At 39.2% G+C, this 20,716-nt stretch overlaps 1 protein-coding gene across 2 annotated transcripts in view; it reads right to left on the bottom strand.

The window, feature by feature from the left end:
* The window catches only part of PATL1 (PAT1 homolog 1, processing body mRNA decay factor), a 33,659-nt gene that overhangs the window by 9,844 nt on the left and 3,099 nt on the right, over window positions 1–20,716 (bottom strand). For both annotated transcript variants that reach the window (XM_010385006.2, XM_030918439.1), the window contains exons 3-15: window positions 13,367–13,584; window positions 12,977–13,057; window positions 11,647–11,841; window positions 10,614–10,715; window positions 10,074–10,163; window positions 9,646–9,863; window positions 8,190–8,279; window positions 7,053–7,233; window positions 6,372–6,495; window positions 5,473–5,570; window positions 4,688–4,747; window positions 3,153–3,301; window positions 1,460–1,619 (exon numbers count right to left, since the gene is read on the bottom strand). In XM_010385006.2, the coding sequence (XP_010383308.1) occupies window positions 1,460–1,619; window positions 3,153–3,301; window positions 4,688–4,747; window positions 5,473–5,570; window positions 6,372–6,495; window positions 7,053–7,233; window positions 8,190–8,279; window positions 9,646–9,863; window positions 10,074–10,163; window positions 10,614–10,715; window positions 11,647–11,841; window positions 12,977–13,057; window positions 13,367–13,584 (1,766 nt within the window). The remainder of the gene's footprint in view (window positions 1–1,459; window positions 1,620–3,152; window positions 3,302–4,687; window positions 4,748–5,472; window positions 5,571–6,371; window positions 6,496–7,052; window positions 7,234–8,189; window positions 8,280–9,645; window positions 9,864–10,073; window positions 10,164–10,613; window positions 10,716–11,646; window positions 11,842–12,976; window positions 13,058–13,366; window positions 13,585–20,716) is intronic.

Genomic DNA, 20,716 nt, shown 5'->3' on the forward strand with positions numbered 1-20,716 from the left:
CTACTGTGTCTGGCTCAATTTTTTTTTTTTTTTTTCTCTAGTTTTAGTAGAGACAGGTTTTCACCATGTTGCCCCAGGCTGGTCTTGAACTCTTGGCCTCAAGTGATCTACTTGCCTCAGCCTCCCAAAGTGTTGGGATTATAGCTGTAAGCCACTGTGCCCAGCCAAATCTTTTAAATATATACTTGTCCCAACCCACTTCACTTCTTTCAATGAGACCTAAACTTCTCTTTCATTTCTTCTGCAGATGCTAACATTTCAAGGATCTACGAAGCAATAATTTCCCTTTTGTAGCATACCATTTGTAAGGTATTCTGGTGTTCTGTGTTTTCTGGGGACTCCTTACTTAGATGGTTATTACTCAACTTGTAGTCTATAACAGGTTCACTCATATATTTTACTACTCTGAATCTTGCACTAACATTCATTCTTTGTCCTACTTTTATCAATTTCTTATTTTGAACTTCTTAAGACTATTCTAAATTTTGCTCATCTTTCAGGTGTGCTATGACAAGGATAAGGAGAGAAAAACTCTAACCAAGAATTAACTTGCACATGTGATAACCATGTTAAAATTTCAGCCCAGTTTAGATCATGATAAAAATTATTTAAAGGGCTGGCTCGGGTTGGACGCAGTGGCTCAAGCCTGTAATCCCAGCACTTTGGGAGGCCAAGGCAAGAGGATTGCATGAGTCCAGGAGTTTGAGACCAGTCTGGGAAACGTGGCAAAACCCCGTCTCTACAAAAGGTAAAAAAATTAGCTGAGCATGGTGGCGCATGCCTGTAGTCCCAGCTACTCAGGAGGTGGGAGAATCACCTGAGCCTGGGACACGGAGGATGCAGTGAGCCAAGATGACACCATTGCACTCCTGCCTGTGTGACAGAGCAAAACTCTGTCTCAAAAAAAAAAAAAAAAAAAAAAAAAAAAAAAAAAAAAAAAAAAAAAAGAAACCAAAAGGGGACTAGCTCAACTGCTGTGGGATACCATTTAACCAAGTCTACATGCTAATGTTAAGCTACTGATAACAGACCAATACTGATACTTTATATCTAGCAAAGTAACCAAGACTAAAAGTTTTCAAACTTCAGTGAACATCAGATTCAGCTGGAGACTAAGATACAAAAACCCTAATCCTTCTGTAAAGTCTGATTCAGCAGTTTGGGGTGGAACTGACTTATCTACACAAGTAATTCTGATACAGACCACATCTTCACAACTATGTCAAGTAACAGAGAATTGTTGTTTTTCTCATGTTTAGAAACATAGTCTGTTTGATCAAATATGGGATTAAAAATATAGGCCTGAAATACTAAAGGTTTTGTTTTAAATAATCAAATCACACGGCCAAAGATTAGACAAAAATACAAAAGGGAAGAGGAGAGGAAAATAAGTTTGCATTCTAGAAATCTTATCAGTTATAAAGACTCAAAGGCAAGATGTCCCATCTTGCCTAGTCACCTCATCTTGTGCATCCTTCTTGATAAGGAAAGGGAGATTCCTGGCTGTTGTCATGAGAATGTCAGCTGCTTGCTCTGTGGAGAGGAAAGGAAGAATACGGGCAACCATTCTCTTCCCTTTTCGGATACACATGATCTGTACAAAGTGGTCATCACTAGGCCTGCAACAGAAGAAAAATGCCAACTTAGGTCAGCAAGAACAATTAAGAAACCCTCATTTTTTCCCCTCTTAGATGTTACTGAATGAATATACTGCATTCATTTTCATTCTACAATAAAATAAATTAGTAGGAATTACTTCTCCAAATCTCAACCAAATAAAAAGTAAATTTTCAGGTTTTACAAATGTAGAAAATCATCATTTCACAAATTATATGGTTAAAAAAAAACTTGGCCAACTGTATGCACTAATTTCCTTAACTTTTTTTTTTTTTGAGACAATGTCTCGCTTTGTTACCCAGGCTGGAATGCAGTGGCGCTATCTTGGCTCACTGCAGCCTCCACCTCTTGGATTCAAGTGATTCTCCTGCCTCAGCCTCCCAAGCAGCTGGGACTATAGATGCCCACCACCACGACCAGGTGATTTTTGTATTTTTCTAGAGACAGGGTTTCACCATGTTGGCCAAGCTGGTCTCTGAACTCCTGACCTCAAGTGATCCACCCCCTCAGGGTCCCAAAGTGCTTGGCCTCCCTCTCTTAACTTTTAAATAACCGTACAAATAACATAGGTTAACAGAGCAATAGCTTTAAAAAAAAACCAAAAAGAAAATAAAAACATTCATCAACTCAGAGTTAATTAGTGTTACCATTTTAAACAACATTTTGCTTTGTATTATATTTTTTATTTCATAAAACAATGGTCTCATAGAATGCAGATGGTTTTGTACCTTGACTTTTTTCACTCAACAACTTATTTCCATGTCAATAAATATATTTCAACTACATACATCTTAATGGCTAGATAACATTCCAATCTATGGATAAACTATTTATTCAACCAGTTCCCTGTCAGCCTAACTCCAGACAAGGTGTGTTGAAAAGAAAGTACTTATTCTTATGTTTGGTTTTGTGTATGTCCTGGCTTAGAAGGATCAGCGATTCTCTTGAATGGGTAAAAGAAAAGGGAGTCATTAGAAGTTGTAGTTCTCTTGAATACATCAAGTAAGTATTTAGGATTTATAAAACATTTAACATGAGCAAGATTCTTTTGCAGATAATGGGGTAGGAGAGGGATTCCCCATTGGAAGACTGAATGGTTTCGACAGGATATAAATATTTTGCGGAAATCCCAGGAAGTATAAATGTTTGTACATCTGATCTTAGTAATAATAAAGATTACAAGGTTAAACATGCTAGTAATCATAAATCAGGTGCAATCTGTAAGCACAAAAACAAAAACCCAATAATGTTATCCACTATATCTCTAGCGCCTAGCACTGTCCCTGGCAGATACTGACTATGTATTTGTTGAATGAATAAATTCAGGATAAAGAGGTTTTTTTTCTTTCCTCACTGGAAAAGATAATTCATATTTTAAATAAAGTGGCATTTGAGTTAGGCTAAAAGGATAGATTCTGAGCTTACAGAGATGGTAGGGAAGTGTACCTAAAAGGCAGAAATGTATGAAGTCCAGTTATGACACAGGAAGGAGTCCAGTTAGTTAAAATGTTTTCCTCAAAGTGCATAATGCTTACCTCTCTTGTCCGGGCAATTTGCCCCTCAAGTTGTCATACATGCTACAAATTTTGTGCTTTCTCTCATCCATTAGGGCAGGTCGCTCTTCTTCTAGACTTAGGAGATAACGTCTTTCATAGTCCTCCACATCAAGGAGTAAGCTGTAGGTCTAAGAAGGGAGACAAAAGCAGGCCACAGCATGCTGGGTCAGAACCAGAGTATTAGTTAAACAATTTCACTGTTTAGGACTGACTACTAGATAAAGACAAAAGAATACAAACTTTTTATAGAAAGACTGAGATTTTTTTTAAATGTAGAAAACCATATGAAATAACTTAAAAAGTTCCTCAAACCACCATTCTTTGTCTCTCTCTGACCTCTATTCTACCAGGCAAAGATATTAAAATAGTCCAGGCACGGTGGCTCATGCCTGTAATCCCAGCACTTTGGGAGGCCGAGACGGGTGGATCACCTGAGATTGGGAGTTCAAGACCAGCCTGAACAACATGGAGAAACCCCGTCTCTACTAAAAATACAAAATTAGCCGGGCGTAGTGGCAAATGCCTATAATCCCAGCTATGCGGGTGGCTGAGGCAGGACAATTACTTGAACCCGGTAGGCGGAGGTTGTGGTGAGCCAAGATCTCGCCATTGCACTTCAGCCTGGGCAACAAGAGTGAAACTCCGTCTCAAAAAAAAAAAAAAAAAAAGATAGTAAAATAATTATACTTTCCATGACCAGACTGGCCAACATGGTAAAACCCCATCTCTACTAAAAATACAAAAAATTAGTTGGGTGAGGTAGCCTGCACCTGAAATCCCAACTACTTAAGAGGCTAAGGCAGGAGAATCGCTTGAACCCGGGAGGTGGTGGTTGCAGTGAGCTGAGATCACACCACTGCACTCCAGCCTTGGCGACAGAGTAAGACTCTGTCTCAAAAAAAAAAAAAAAGGGCAATCCAAAGAGAAAACTCCTACTATCATCTCCATTTTTACAGATAAAGAAACTGAGCATAGAAAGGTTAAATAACGTGCCTTAAGTTACAGACTCAGAAATGGAAAAGACATGATTTGCAGCTTGGTTCTAGAGTCCATGCTTTTAACCACTATGGTGTATGGCCTTACAATGTGGTGTTTACATTTTACAAATCAACTATTAATATCCATTAGTTTCCTCAGCACTCAGAATAGTGCCCAGTAAATATCTGTGAACTAAATTAATCCATAGGTAGGACAATGTAATTTTTATTCCCATTTTATCAGGCTTAGAGAGGTGACTTGCCCAAAGACACTCAGCTATTAACTGAAGAAGCTTGGACAAAAACCCAGTACACTTCCAACTTTAACTGCAGTGTTCTTTCCACGATGACAATAGGTGAAACATACCATAATCCTTTCCAGAGTTATCTGGTATACAACAGTCACTTACCAAGAATATATTCATGAATTAAAACCAAACAACACTGATTGATTGCTCACTGTTTCAGTTCTAGTGTATACATACATGTGACAGTTCCATATTTGAAACTAACTACAGCAACAAATTCTAAACTTACTTTCTCAATTATGACAAGGGTTTTTCTCCTCTTGTCTCGAACTTGTTTTTCTTTTGTCTCCTAAAAAAGAGAAGACTATTCAATGCAAATTCTTTACCTCTGTCAAAATAATTTACCAAGTGTGCATCTGTAGGTTCATTTGTGACAATACTTTGAGAAGATAATTGAGTCTCTGAAAGTTAATCTAAAACAACCTTACTATGAACAAAGGTCAAAGTTGACTTAACCCACAAACTATTAAATTGCATTCATAATAGGCAAAGGGTAATCTTAGTAGAGGATAAGGAAATCATATGAAATATGAAAATCTTGTTTTTTATTTTTAAACTTTAATTTTACGTTCAAGGGTACACATGCAGGTTATAGGGTACATGTGTTTGTTACATAGGTAAACTTGTGTCATGGGGGTTGTACAAATTCTTTCATCACCCAGGTACTAAGCCTCATACCCTGTAATTATTTTTTCTGATCCTCTTTCTGAAAATCTTAAAACACATAGAAAATGATAATTTTTTAAAACATCAAACTGGAGTAAATACACGCTATTTGCAGCCAGAGCTACCCAGTCCAAAGACTCCTGCCATCCTAGTCCCTGCCTGGCTGCCTTAGAAATGAAGGTGTTAATATTGCAGCACATCTGTGGAAAACGAGAATGCATGACAAGGTAGGGGGTCCCAGGTTAGACTACAAACAACTCTACCATGCCTGATCTCATTCCATGGTGACCCCAAAAGAAGTGGTCACAAATCAGATGTTCTTAAACAGACAATGGTGCTGACACTTACATCATCCTCACTCCGAGATGTCACAACAGCATCAATCATTTTTCGGGGATTATTCACACTAGAAACGGTAAGCTTTCCCAAAGAGCCCTCAAATTGCACTGCAAAGACACACACACACACACAAATCCAACAAAATAAAAAGTCAGCAATGCAGGCAGGCAGTGTTCAAATAAGATTTTTACTTTCCTCTGTACCTTACTCACAGTCTAATAATTTACTGCAAAAGTCAATGTGTTCTTTAGGCCGGGTGTGGTAACTCACACCTATTATCCCAGCACTTTGGGAGGCCGAGGTGGGTGGGTCACTTGAGGCCAGGAGTCCGAGACCAGCCCGGCCAACATGGCAAAACCCCATCTCTACTAAAAGTACAAAAATTAGTTGGATGTCGTGGCACACGCCTGTAAACCCAGCTACTCAGGAGGCTGAGACATGAGAGTTGCTTGAGCCCAGGAGGTGGAGGTTGCAGCGAGCTGAGATGGCACCAATGCACTCCAGCCTGGGCAACAAAGTAAGGCTCTTTCTCAAAAAAAAAAAAAAAAAGTCAATGTATTATTTAAAGCAATCCCTTACCAAAATCTGTCCTTTCTCTCTTTTTTTGTTACAATAATTATCACGATAAAAATCTAAAGTATTTCCCCCTTATTTTAGGAGTACTGAAAATTAGAATACATTTTAAAAATCATGAAATCTCAAGTAGAAAAGGACCTGAAAAGGCACATGTCAAAGTGTTCAGTCCAGGCTTGAATAAAGGCTGAGTTTTGCATTTATTAAGGACAATAGTACTTTAAAATCACTTTGAAATGTCTTTACATATCCTTCCACATATACACTTGTCTGTATTTAATCAGCAGCTTCTCAAATTTCTTTTATTATGGGTATTTTTCTTATGAGGACCTTACCTGGCTTATAGGCGTGCTCCAGTTTGGCCACCTGAGGGGTGATAAGCTTGGTGCGCTCCTTCTTAGGGCCATCACCTTGTATTTCTTCAGCAGCTGACAGTTTCTCCAGTTTTTCAAAGTAATTCTACCATGAGAAGATGATTTCAGTTGTAACACAAGCACAGAACACGACTGTTGTTTACCATCAAATAATTTATGCCAGTGACAGTAACACAAGTTCAGTTCTAGAAATGTACTGATAGTGAATAGTGCAAGAGGCTAAGTATCTCAAAAGAAAATTTTACAGGCCGGGCGTGGTGGCTCAAGCCTGTAATCCCAGCACTTTGGGAGGCCGAGACGGGCAGATCACGAGGTCAGGAGATCGAGACCATCCTGGCTAACACAGTGAAACCCCATCTCTACTAAAAAATACAAAAAACTAGCCAGGCAAGGTGGTGGGCGCCTGTAGTCCCAGCTACTCGGGAGGCTGAGGCAGGAGAATGGCATAAACCCGGGAGGCGGAGCTTGCAGTGAGCTGAGATCCGGCCACTGCACTCCAGCCTGGGCGACAGAGCGAGACTCCGTCTCAAAAAAAAAAAAAAAAATTTTTACAAACATTTAATTGTACCAATATTTAAATGAATACCCTTACCAGTGTAGGGGACCAAACTATTATCCTCAAAACTAGCACAGAGTATTTACCTGGTAATAAAAATCATCCAGGTAGGGATCAGTGCTTTGCAGTTGCATCATCTGGATTTTGGAGACCCAATCCTTTTCCCGCTGCAACATGAGATTGGCATATGGATCCTTTCGGAGATGATCTTGATGACTGCTCCGGTGACTTCCTCTATCTCCTGCACCATTGAGATTCCGATGCTGACTGAAAAACATACACCATATTCACTCCAAGTGGGCAAATTAATTACACTTTTTAACACAGAGGAATAAACCAGGCCAGTTTTTTTTTTTTTTTTTTTTAAAGATTCCCCTTGCTTTTCTTAAAAGGGGAGTGAAAAAGAACTAAGTCTTAATAGAATTTAAGAGGAAAGAGCTATGTAATACATAATCAAGAAATAAAACTAAGACCTGAGTACCTTTCCATATGCTAAGCATATTCACCTATGGACTTTTGTATAAGCTCTAGAATAACTCTGTGAGGTAGGTAGTTTTCTCTTCCCCACTAAAGACAACAAACCGACGCCAAGAGAGATCAAGTAACTTGTCCAAAGCCATACATCTAGTGGTGGACTAAGGGATTTTGACGCAGGCGATTTAGCTCTGAAGTCTACATAAATATTTTAAACTCATTAAAAATCACGAAATATTTCAAATGCAGAGAAAAAGCCCAGCAAATACTATAATAAATATCCATTTACCCATCACCTAGACCTAATAGAAAAAAATGTATTTGGTTGAATTTGCTTCAAATATTTTAAAGTAATATTAAAATAACAGTGTTACACTAACAGAGGCCCTGTTGTACCCCTCTAGACCCAGTTTCCAGCTTCTCTTCCTTCGTAGAGGAACCACTATCATGCCTTGGTATGTATCCTCCCTGAAATGTTTTTGTATGTTTATTACTTGTGTGTCTGTGTTTAAATATTACACAGTATTATTCTGTGTGCCTTTTAGTTTTACATACATGGTACATGTAATTCCACTCCTTGCTTCTTTACTCAATATTATGCTTTTCATATTTACATGTTGATAATACATCCAGGCTTATGGAAATGAAGTAAACTTACAAAAAAAAAAAAAAACTAAATAGCATGTTGTTACACTGTCAAAATTAAAAGCTGAATTAAGAAGCCATAAAGGAGTTGGATGAGTACTTACTTTCTATTCTGTTGCTGTCTCTGATACAAGAGTCGACGGTGCTGTGGATGAAGGTGAGTTGTGTCTGGTCTAAACATTGGGGCCTGAGATCTAAGAAAAACGGAACAGAGGTTCTCAGTTTGGTCATCCTGATGATTTGAAATTTTAAAGAATGTTGTCAGTACAGGATAACTTCATACAGGTTAACTTAAGGGACTACAAAAGTCTATTTGGGCTGGATGCAGTGTGTAATCCCAGCACTTTGGGAGGCCAAGGCGGGTGGAACACTTGAGGTCAGGAGCTCGAGACCAGCCTGGCCAACATGGTGAAACCCTGTCTTTATTAAAAAATACAAAAATTAGCTGAGTGTGGTAGCAGGCGCCTGCAGTCCCAGCTACTTGGAAGGCTGAGGCAGTAGAATCGCTTGAGCCTAGGAGGCACAGTTTGCAGTGAGCCGAGATCGTGTGGGTCACTGCACTCCAGCCTGGGAGACAGAGTGAGACTCTGTCTCAAAAAAATAAAAAAATAAAAAAGTCTATTCTAAGGAGACCTTGTAGAAGCAAAAGATAGTTATATTTTTACATATCTTCCACAAAGACCAAGTTCTAAAAGGGTGATCATGAAATCTGAATGAATTAGGAGTAAAGCAGTATAATTCTTTTTCTTTTTGCTTTTAACTGTTTAACAGAAGTCTCCAAGTAGGTTTAACGTACTCAGTTTCAACTGTGTGGGAATATCATTAAAGATATATGTGTGATAGTTAATATGACTAGGCCTTAGTACCCAGTTATTTGGTCAAACACTGCTTAGATGCTGCTGTGAGGGTATTTTGTAAAGATGTGATTAACATTTATAACAAACTAAAGTTTCCCAGAAGAAGGAATTCTGCCTCAAGAGTGGAACACAGAAATCCTGCTTGAGTGTCTTGACTGCTGACCTGCTATACTTATTTCAAACTCAAGACTGCAACTTGAGCTTTTAAAAACTGTTTCTTGCCTGCTGGTCTGTCTTATGGATTTCGAACTTGTCAGTCTGTACAATCACATGAGCCGACTTCTTAAAATAAAACTCGCTCACATGAACATTCTTGCTCTTTCCTCTACTGGTTCTCGGGTGTCTCTTGAAAATCCTGACTGCCACAATACGATATGTAATAAAACACAACTTCACCGAAACAGGAACTTGAACTCCTTTTGTTATAAAACCAGAGGATAAAAGCAAACAACTTAGCTAGTGTGAAGATTAGCTGACTTTTCAGCATCTGTCGCTCTATTCCATACCTTCTGGTAATGTAAGAAAAATGTGATTCACAAGAAAGCCTGGAGATTGTCAAACATTTCCATGTTTGTCAACCTGAGGATCCAATAACATCTTAAAATGTATTAGTTAGCAAATATCAAGCGACTTATAAAACTACACATCCACAATCAAGAGACTTGGCTGATAATTGATAAACAGTGGCACTGATTTTGTATACCTTAGGTTTTGCAGGTGGGGTCCTGGGCCAGGAGGGTGCTGCTGTGGAGGTGGTGTAGCAGAGGGTGGAGCACTAAAGAAGGCACGGAAGCCTGGTGCTGGGGGAAGCATCTGCCCAACTCGCCCTTGTAGCAACTTGGGATTCATGGCAGCAAGTGGACTACCAACAAATCCAGGCACCCGTGCAAACTGGCTGGGAGACATCCGTCCAGGCTGTAGCTACAAAGAGGAAGATCTTAGATTTAGACAATTAGCAAGTCCCTTTGCTTTTGTCTACAGAAAGGTGAATACTGTTTCCATCAATAACTTTGTTTGAAAAAGTAAAGGCAAAAATAAGAGTAGTGATTAACAGCAAAAAAGGGGCTATCATCTAATGAACTTCAGGAAAGTAGGAGAGTTCTTTATGAGTAGGGTTAATCATAGGCTTACCTGTGCTCCTCCAAGAAGCTGTGCTCTCTGGAGGGGGCTGAGAACAGGAGGAACAGTAGGAGGAAAAGGGTGACCCAGAAGGGAAGAGTTCTAAGATAAAAAAAAAAAAGAATATGCTATAAAACAGGGGGTACATCAATATAATAATAAGGAAACTCAGCAGAAATGCAGTATAAACGGGTATAATAACGCTCAAATTACAGAGTCAAGCTCTGGAATATAAAAAAAGAGTAACGCTAGGAATTACAAAAACACCATGACCATGTGACATGAAAAAGCAAGCAGCAGAATGTGGGACTGAAACGGTAGGAACTAGATGATCACAATCAGTTTAGATTTTTAAAGATGAGAAAAGAGTTGATGTAAGAAACAAGTGTTCTCTGACCTGGGGACAATTAGATCCAGAAATTTAAGTAAGGAGATTATAAAAAATAGGTATAATTTAGGAGATGTCAGCAAACCTAAATACTGGCAGTGATCACACAAATAGCAATCAGAAAATACATACTGCACATTTTTGTTAGGCTTAAAGTGACATACCGGGACACTGCAGAGCTGGTTTGGAGACATCCTCTCACCATAGGGAGCAGGATAACGAGGTGGCATTGGGGGCCGAACATGGACAGGCTTCGGACACAGAATCTATCAGGACAAACATATATACAACTACACTCAATGAAATCAGTTTTTCTTCCACCTACACTCCCTCCCCTCAAGTACTGGTAGAGACACAGAACTCAATGCAAAGCCCTACTTCTAAGCAAATTGCTATGGCTACAGGTTCAAATACAGAACCTTGGGCCACTTTCTCTCACAAATCAAGTACAGTGTCAGCATTAACTGAGGAAGATTTAGCTAATTCTCCAGTTATCCCCACCCTTCCATGCTGTCTGAGGGAGATACCAGCAGATATTCTGACTTGCAAATTCTCTCCAAGAGGATATATTTTGGTAGCACTGAGGGAGAAGGAATGATAAGAAAGCTGGAGGATTAACTAAGTCCTATTCTGAAGCCCCTGTGATATGGCCGCCATGCTCAGCACTTTTGTGATACATTGTGACTCCACCATTTCATAGGATGTTGAGCCTAACTAGGCCATACCAACACCACCCTCCCCCCATACCTTCCAAATTGGCCTTCCTTTTCAGCTGCTGGTTTCAGGTGGAGGAAAGTCTATGGAACAGGACTGCACAGGCTCTAGGGAAAGCAGGGATATCTTAAAGGTAAAAAGGGATGTGGACAATGCTGTGTGTTCCCACTCCCCCCAGCTTTCAGTTATCTCTCTGACAATGTTTTGGGCAGCCAGCAAAACACTTTAAAAAGGATATATGTGCTAAATGTGGCTAACTACCCTTTTTTCTCCCCCAATTAAAAGGCAGCAGCAATAGCAGCAGCAAAGGGTATCAGGGAATGTGTCTCTTATTTGTACTAATTTATCCTCTAACTAGCTACTTTTCTTTCTAATCTAATGCCTACCCAAAATTTCCACCCTCCACCCAACATCACCAATTTTCCAAATAATTTTGCCCAGATTCCCAATATCCTGGGCTGTGTGCCTGTTAATGAGAGGTACCTGTTGGGTGAAGCTGGGTACAGCCATCTGTTTAGGTGGGGTGCCTATGGGGACAGCTCTAACAGGAGGACTGCCAATGATAGGTGAAGTTGACCGCCTTGGTAATGCACGTTCAGAAAGGTCCCGATCATCTTCTGGACCCTGGGGGGGCCTCTGAGGCAAGGCATATTCTAATACAGACACTGTAGGCATTTCCTAATTGAGGAAGTGGTAAAATAAAATAGAAATTAACTAACTTGATATGTTTTAGTAATCTCTACAGATGCCAAAAACACCTTAAGAAATTTTTAAACTTTATTTTTAATTCACATATAGTAAAATTTACTTTTTGGTATATGGTTCTCTGAGTTTGGTAAGTAAGTGGCTCATGCCTGAAATCCCAGCGCTTTGGGAGGCTGAGGTGGGAGGATCACTTGAAGCCAGGAGTTTGAGACTAGCCTGGGTAACACAGTGAGACTTCATTTGCACAAAAATAAAAAAACTTAGCCAGGCATGGTGGCATGTGCCTGTAGTCTCAGCTGCTCAAGAGGCCGAGGTGGGAGGATCACTTGAGCCCAGGAGTTCAAGGTTACAGAGAGCTATGACTGTACCAGTGTACTCCAGCCTGGTTGACACAGCAAGACCTGGTCTCAAAAAAAAAAAAAAAAAAGAGAGTGAGCAAGAATAGCTGTATCACTCCCCACAAATTCCACTGTATTGTTCCTTTGCAGTTAACCCCTCCTGCCATGCCCAACCACTAGTAAACACTGATGACTTCTCTGTCCCTATAGTTTTGCATAGAAATGACTTTCTTTTTTTTTTGAGACGGAGTCTCACTCTGTTGCCCCAGCTGGAGTGCAGTGGTGCGATCTTGCCTTACTACAACTTCCACTTCCCAGGTTCAAGTGATTATCCTGCCTCAGCCTCCTGAGTAGCTGGGATTACAGGCACCCACCACCACACCAGGTTAATTTTTGTATTTTTAGTAGAGATGGGGTTTCACCATGTTGGCCAGGCTGGTCTCGAACTCCTCACCTCAAGTGATCCACCCGCATCAGCCTCTCAAAGTGATGGGATTACATGCGTAAGCCACCATGCCTGGCTCAGAAATGACTTTTTAAGTGATTCAAATCATAATCATATACTAACAAATTTAAATTCCAATGGCTCCCTTGCAACCTTTACCCTGGAGGCTAAAGAAAGGCATAGCTAAGTGCTGGATGCAGTAGTTGACATAATTCTAGCAAATGAAAGACCTATAAACCCCTTCAGTAAGGAAAGGATGACAACAGGAACCCATTTAAAATTTTTGGATATTGGAAATTTTATATAAAGAGAAAGTATTTAATACCTGAGCAAGCAGTGGTCCTCGGATTCGCCTCAGAACTTCAGATCCATCCCAGATACTGGAATTCAGGCTTCCTGGTTGGGGCTAACAAAAAAGGAAAATATACACACAAAGTCTGAAATGTTGTATACTCTCTGGGTGACTTATCTGCTGTTGGGGAGCAAGGTTCCAAAAGAGCCTCAAGCTGCTTTAGAATAAGAAATTATGGGGCTCCAGAATATACATTATTCCCCAACTTTATCTCTAGAACTGCTATCATCAGGAAATATATTATCAATTTTCTCTGGCATATATAAATCTCTCATTAGAATAGATAAAATAAAATGGCAAAGTTCAATACTTCACTTTAATTTTTAGTCTGCTATAGTTCTCAAATCAGAGTAACTTACTTACTTGTAAAACTGGCCTGGTCTGCACTGCCCTCATGATAGCTGGATCTTCTAGTTCATTTTCAATCACCATCTTACTGAGCCTTTCTGCCAGATTCTCCTCATGGTCACCCAACAAGTCCATTTCATCTCTCTCTCCATTGCCTGTTTGTTCATTAACTGCCACTGGTAGCTTTTCTTCCAATTCAGCCAGGCGCTCATGTGCTTCCTGCCAATCATCATCTATAAGATGACACAGTTGATGTAAGAAATAGTTCATAGTGGTACGAAAAAATTTTACACAATTATTCTGTTATTATTATTATTTTTTTAAGACAGAGTCTTACTCTGTCGCCCAGGCTGCAGTGCAGTGGTGTGATCTCAGCTCACTGCAACCTCCACCTCCCGGGTTCAAGCGATTCTCTGCCTCAGCCTCCCAAGTAGCTGGAGTAGCTGGGACTACAGGCACCCGCCACCACACCTGGCTAATTTTTGTATTTTTAGTAGAGGTGGGGTTTCACCCTGTTGGCCAGGCTGATCTCGAACTCCTGACCTCAAATGATCCACCCACCTCACCCACCTCAGCCTCCCAAAGTGCTGGGATTACAAACATGAGCCACCACGCCCGGCCTACACAATTCTGTTAACCAAATGAATAATTCCAGAAGATAGGCAGAAAGTTAAGTTTCCACTTAGAAACAGGATATAAGGTTTAAACTAAGGGACACATAAAGCGTGCTTTTTACTATTTAAAGCAAATAACATTATACCAGGAATAAAATTCAAAAATGTGAATTAATAGCTTAAAATATCAATAATGTCCAAACTATATTCTGAAACTGTTTCCTAAACTGGTGATAGATATGTATAGTACTACTAGTTGGTTTTGAGATTCTATGACATTTCAAGCAAAAACTTTAAAGGGAAGTTAAAACTCATAGCATTAGCACACAACTTTCCTTTAGATTATAAGTGCCACATTCTTTTTTTTTTTTTTTTTTTTGAGGCGGAGTCTCGCTCTGTCGCCCGGACTGGAGTGCAGTGGCCGGATCTCAGCTCACTGCAAGCTCCGCCTCTCGGGTTTACGCCATTCTCCTGCCTCAGCCTCCCGAGTAGCTGGGACTACAGGAGCCCGCCACCTCGCCCGGCTAGTTTTTGTATTTTTAGTAGAGACGGGGTTTCACTGTGTTAGCCAGGATGGTCTCGATCTCCTGACCTTGTGATCCGCCCGTCTCGGCCTCCCAAAGTGCTGGGATTACAGGCTTGAGCCACCGCGCCCGGCCAAGTGCCACATTCTTTACATGCTTTTGAATCCATTTGTTCCATTCAATAAATATTTGGTAAGCATCTATTATGTGACAAGCCCTGTTTTAGATGCATGGGATACACTGGTGTACAAAGAGACAGAGATTCTGCCTTCGTAACACTTTCATGCAAGCAGGAAAGAGAGAAATGATAGACAATAAGCATAATAATTAGATACTATGCCAGAAGATGAAATTGCTATAGGAATATAAAGAAAGGCAGATTGAAAATTTAAATAGATGGTCAGAGGTAGGCCTCACTGAGAAGATGATATGTGAGCAAAGATTCTAAAGAGTAAGAGGGTTAGCAATTTGGATATCTGGGAGAAGACGGTTCCAGGCAGAGGGAGAGTCAGTATAAAGAAAGGCCTTAAGGTGAGAGATTGATGGTTTTGAGAAACAGCAAGGAGGACTGTGTTTGGAATGGAATGAGCACGGTGGGGAGAGTAGGAGAAAATGAGGTCAAAAAGTCATGAGGAGGGGGCTCATTCTGGGCCACTATGCCAATGAAAATTTTCATTTGGCTTAACTTTTAAAAGAATCACTCTGGTTGCTGTGCTGAAAACATGCTGGGGAAGAGGAAGGGGCATTTCCTTTTTTAACTATGTCTGCTATCACTGCACACTACTATAAAGTCTGTAGCACTGACACTAAGGTTATTTTTGCATTTGGTATGTTGGCATCATTTTTTCTGTTTTTGAATCCCATTACAGCACAGATTACAATCTTCAGAACCCTCTATCAGCTACTGTGGAGCTAGACCTTACTTCCATCACATTTCACTCCAGTTCTCTCCAATCTTACTCCATTCTGCTTCCATCATGAAAGCTGTACCCACAGTTTTGCTCCTTTTAGTATTCTTTTTTATTTCTATTTTTTGAAACAGGGTCTCACTGTCGCCCAGATTTGAGTGCAATGGCGTGATGTGGCTCACTGTAGTCTCGACCTCCCGGGCTCAGGTGATCCCCCAACCTCAGCCTCCCAAGTAACTGGAACTACAGGTTTGTACCACCACACTAGGCTAATTTTTGTATTTTTTGTAGAGTCAGGGTTTCCCCATGTTGCCCAGACTGGTCTTGAGCTCCTGGCCTCAAGCAATCCACCTGCAACGGCCTTCCAAAGAGCTGGGATCACAGGCGCGAGCCACTGCATCCAGCCTTTCTTTTCAGGTATTCAAACGCGAAACTTCTTCCTCCTCATTCCTCCTCATTCATACTCCTAAATAATCCTTTCCTTTTATTTCTTCCTTTACCTCATCTCAATATGCACTACTTTCTAACCCACAAAAAGTATTATTTTGTACATGTTATATGGTATTCTTTTTTAGTTACATGTTTTACATAATTCAACAGACAGGGATAACAGGTCATAACACAGAAATAGGACTTTCTCTTTTCCGCTTTCAAAGAAAATACATGTTTAAAAAATTCAAACACCACAAACACATGTAACTTAAGTGAAAGTTCCTCATAATTCCACAGCTGTGTTAAGTTTTAAATAGTTTTAAGTTGTGTTAAGTTTATAAAGTTAACTTGTTTCTTTTTACTTAAGCAATATGTCTTGGACATCTTTTCATGCATGCACACAGGCATAACTACTGATATTATCTCATTCTTTTTAATACCTACATAAGATTATATTTTATTGCTAAACTATAATGTAATTTATACCCTACTGGTAAATATTTGGATTATTTACAATTTTCCAATATAATAATTAATTCTGTAATGAACATCATACATATCTTAACATTTTATGTGACTTTAAATAGACTAACTTCCTTTTAGAATCAGATAATATTAACAGTTAAAATTTGCTATATGTATTTTTTTATCATACAACAAGGTATCACATAATACTAGTGATCTGCAGAGTGAGGAAAGTGGGACTTTCAAATATATAATTTTGGTATCATAGGACCCACTGCCTAGTTTGGGGGCACTATGGTAGATTTGAGTGTATTAGTTGTGGTAAGGGATTCCTTAAGTTGTGGATCACTTTGCCATCACTGGGATAAAGGCTGTGGGCAAAAGCTATAAAAATATCCTTACCTAAGCCTCCGGGACCTGGGTCTTCTTTATAATTATGTGGTATTTTTTGCCTACCCAACAGCTTCCTCTTACCTGAGTGACTAGTCAGGTGACACTCTTCTCCTAAATTGTCATCTTACAAAAAAGAATTTAAGGTAGCTATTTTATGATGATGGTCTCTGATAAAGTCTATCCTGATGTGCTCCAAAAAATGGAAAAATCCACTTTAAATGAAAATTACAGTATTAATTTAAATGACTAATCATCTGAAAGAAAATATTTAAAGAAGAATGTAATTAAAAACCAAATGTGACATTCATATTTGTGTCATCCTTGGTAAGGAATAGTAAGCTGAGATAGGATAAATTGTTTTTTGTAACTTTACTAAGCAATGTCACAAGAGTGGGAATCTATCATCTTGAATTGAGGAATTTGTAAAAACATTTATTTCCCAAATTTAAGAAGTTAATTTGTTAGTGGATTTGTTCTAATACGGTAGAGTTCTAATTTGCATGCTTTTCTGTCACTACTTCCCATATTCATGCTTGCTAACTTTACCAAATCCTATCAAATATGGATAATCCACTTCCCCTTAATAATAATATTTTTAAAATATTGGTTAAGTTGCCATATTCTGTGAGAATAGATCTCTGGTGAATTGAGTGTTAAATTTTCACACATGTAAACAAAGGAATCTATGCCATAAAATACTATCATCATCATTTTAGATTTTTCTTATTCTTGTAAAAAATTATCTGAAGTAGTATTTTAGAGATCTTATGCCTTACTACAAAAGAATACTTCACCCTGTATCTTTTTCCAATGACCTAAAAATATAGTTACTTAGATATGCCAGTGCTTGACCTGAGTTCATTATTGGTCAAAACGATAAAAGGTAGGCAAAAGAGTAACAGAGAAATGAAGGGAAAGAGACTATCTGTAATAATGTACTAACCTATACCCTGATGTGTGTTACTGAATTTCTGGCTGCTTCTATAAACTTATACTTGTAATAACAACCCCTGAAGCCTGTCTCAGGGATAGTTTTGAATGAAAACAAAATAAAAAGGAAGTAGAAGTGATTTAATTTCAAGGCAATCTTAATCTCTAAAAACTACAGTAGCTATCAATAAAAGAGAGGTAGGAAGGAGGGTGATTCCTTCCAAGTGGAGGCAGGAGATTTCCAAAGACTCCCCCAAAACTATTTAATATAACTAGTACTTTACAGTAATTGTATTTATGGTTACTTAACCCGTCACTCTTCCTCATTTGTTAAAATGAGGATAATAACAGTACCTATCTCACAAAGTTGCTGTGAGGATTAACAATATATGTAAAACATTTAGAATGGTGCCTAGTCATAATAAGCACCATGCTAAGTGTAAGCTTTTATTTTTAGAGAAGGAGTTGGGATTACTGCAACACTATTTATTGCTCTTAGATGATGCAAACATTTTTTCATGCAAAAGACAGTGACTAGTTTCTTAAGGAAAGGTGACCATTTGTAGCCAATGACCTAAAATGTCCACTGTACTAGCAAGTATTATTCAAGATGCCCACTATATGAATTAAAAATCATAAAATCAAAACAAATGTCAAGGTCTGACATTTCACCTCTAGATTTAAACTCTCTATACCAGTTTTGTATCAACCTGCAGACGAGTATCAAAGAAGTCACAGGTTGACTTGGAAAACAATTTTCTTTTTATAGTATTTACACCAAGCTGTTATGAGGAATTAGGATCTTACAATTCAAGTACATTACACTCTCAACAGAAAGGGCTCACCTTTGGAAATCTTTTCTCCATTATAAACTCTCTTGGGCAAAAAGTCCTTCTAATCACCCTTTGGCCCTAAGGTACAAAGTGGGTTAATCATATGCCATTTCATTGCCTTTACTTTGTACTACCTGTTCTTTTACTGTGTAAACCTAATGGCTTTTTCAGCACATGTGCACTTTCCTTCTTCCCCGTCATATAAAACACAGTTCTGGACACTCTAACATCCTTTTAAGGCAATATTATTCCCATCTTACGAGAAAAAATAGAAACTCGGAAAAAAAGACTGTCCATAGCACTCTGGAAGTCAATGCTGCCTCATTTTAATGTCTATAAATCAATTCTAGCTAATTCATTTTAATACTGAGGAACTTGTTGAAAAAATGGTTAATATTCAGTTCAGTACTTTAATAGAAAAAGAGTTCTAGGAACAAGTACATGTTGGTAGCTTCTATGGTGTTCTATTTTTAAATTATTTGATAATTAACTTTTTAGAGACAAGGTCTCGCTCTGTTACCCAGGCTGGAATGTAGTGGCACCACCATAGCTGATGTAGCCCTGAACTCTTGGGCTCAAGGGATCCTCCAGCCTCAGCCTCCTAAGTGGCACATACCACCATGCCTGCATATTTTTCAAAAAAAATTTTGTAGAGAAAGTCTCACTATGTTGCCCAGGATCGTCTTGAACTCCTGGTCTCAAGTGATCCTCCTGCCTTGACCTCCCAAAGTGCTGAGAGCTGTGGGCTTGAGCCACCACAAATAGCTTATTGTGTTCTACTGATTATCACTAAACTGTCTTCCAAATATAATTTGCAATTCACATCAGTTTCCTGCTTTTGTAATTCCACTCTACATCTCTTTGCCTGTGATCTCCATGGAGAGACATAATAGCATCTTGGATCAAGTTATCCTCCTGGACAATCTCATCTGCCAACCCATGCCTATAATCCAAAACGTCTTTGATTCCCTTCCATCATGAGTTTAGCTTCCACTTTCAACACTTTTCTTGCTGCTTCTAATCATAACAAAGTTTTAGTTCTCTACTGAATTTTACAAACAACTGACAATATTAAAACACCTTCATTTTTGCCCGTGTATTCAATTCAGTCTAAGCTTTAATAAATGTATTAGGTCACTGAAAAACCAGTGACCATTATAATACTTTAAGGTCTCTTATTTGTTTTTGATGTTCAACATCTTGGGATTACCAACTATTGCTAAATTTTCTCTTCTTCCTTATGACTTAACTTGGAGCATTTGTTGCAGACAGAAGTGTTGCGACTCCAAAGAATCATACATATTTATACATTTGAACATAAACACTGTTATTGCTGCTTTCCAGCACCAAGTCTAAGCAAACATATCTGCATTGACTCTTACCTATTCATTTGCTTAAAAATATATAGTTTTGGCCAGGCACGGTGGCTCACACCTGTAATCCCAGCACTTTGGGAGGCTGAGGAGGGATCACTTAAGGTCAGGAGTTCATGACCACCCTGGCTAAAAATGGAGAAACCCTGTCTCTACTAAAAAATACAAAAATTAGCCGGGCGCCTGTATTCTTAGCTACTTGGGAGGCTGAGGCAGAAGAACTGCCTGAACTGGGGAGGCAGAGGCTGCAGTGAGCCAACATCATGCTACTGCACTTGTCTAGGTGACTGAGCAAGACTCTGTCTCAAATCAAATGTATGTATATGTATATGTACGTGTATATAGTTTAAAAGTTTAAATTTTAACTTATTAATCCACTTGTTCTACACCTGTTCTAAGTAACATGTGTTCTTGAACGTTATCATATAAGCTTGCTTCCTAAATTTTCCATCTCGGTATTTATAACCCTGTGGTCTGTAAGCTTAGTTTGGCTCTTTATGTTTTAAACTTTTTCCAACTCTTAAAATATGTATCTACAGGCCGGGTGCGGTGGTCAGGCCTGTAATCCCAGCACTTTGGGAGGCCGAGGCAGGTGGATCACGAGGTCAGGGGTTCGAGACCTGCTTGGCCGACATGGTGAAACTCCGTCTCTACTGAAAATACAAAAATTAGCCGGGTGTGGTGGCAGGCGCCTATAATCCCAGCTACTTGGGAGCCTGAGGCAAGAGAATTGCTTGAACCCGGGAGGCAGAGGTTGCAGTGAGCCGAGATCACGCCACTGCACTCCAGCCGGGGTGACAGAGCAAGACTCCATCTAAAAAAAGAATAAATAAATAATATGTATCTATATCCAGGGAGGGACAAAATTTCATTTGTGCATACTTTTCTAACTT

Source organism: Rhinopithecus roxellana, chromosome 15 (genome assembly GCF_007565055.1).
Source record: "Rhinopithecus roxellana isolate Shanxi Qingling chromosome 15, ASM756505v1, whole genome shotgun sequence".
Lineage (NCBI taxonomy): Eukaryota > Metazoa > Chordata > Mammalia > Primates > Cercopithecidae > Rhinopithecus > Rhinopithecus roxellana.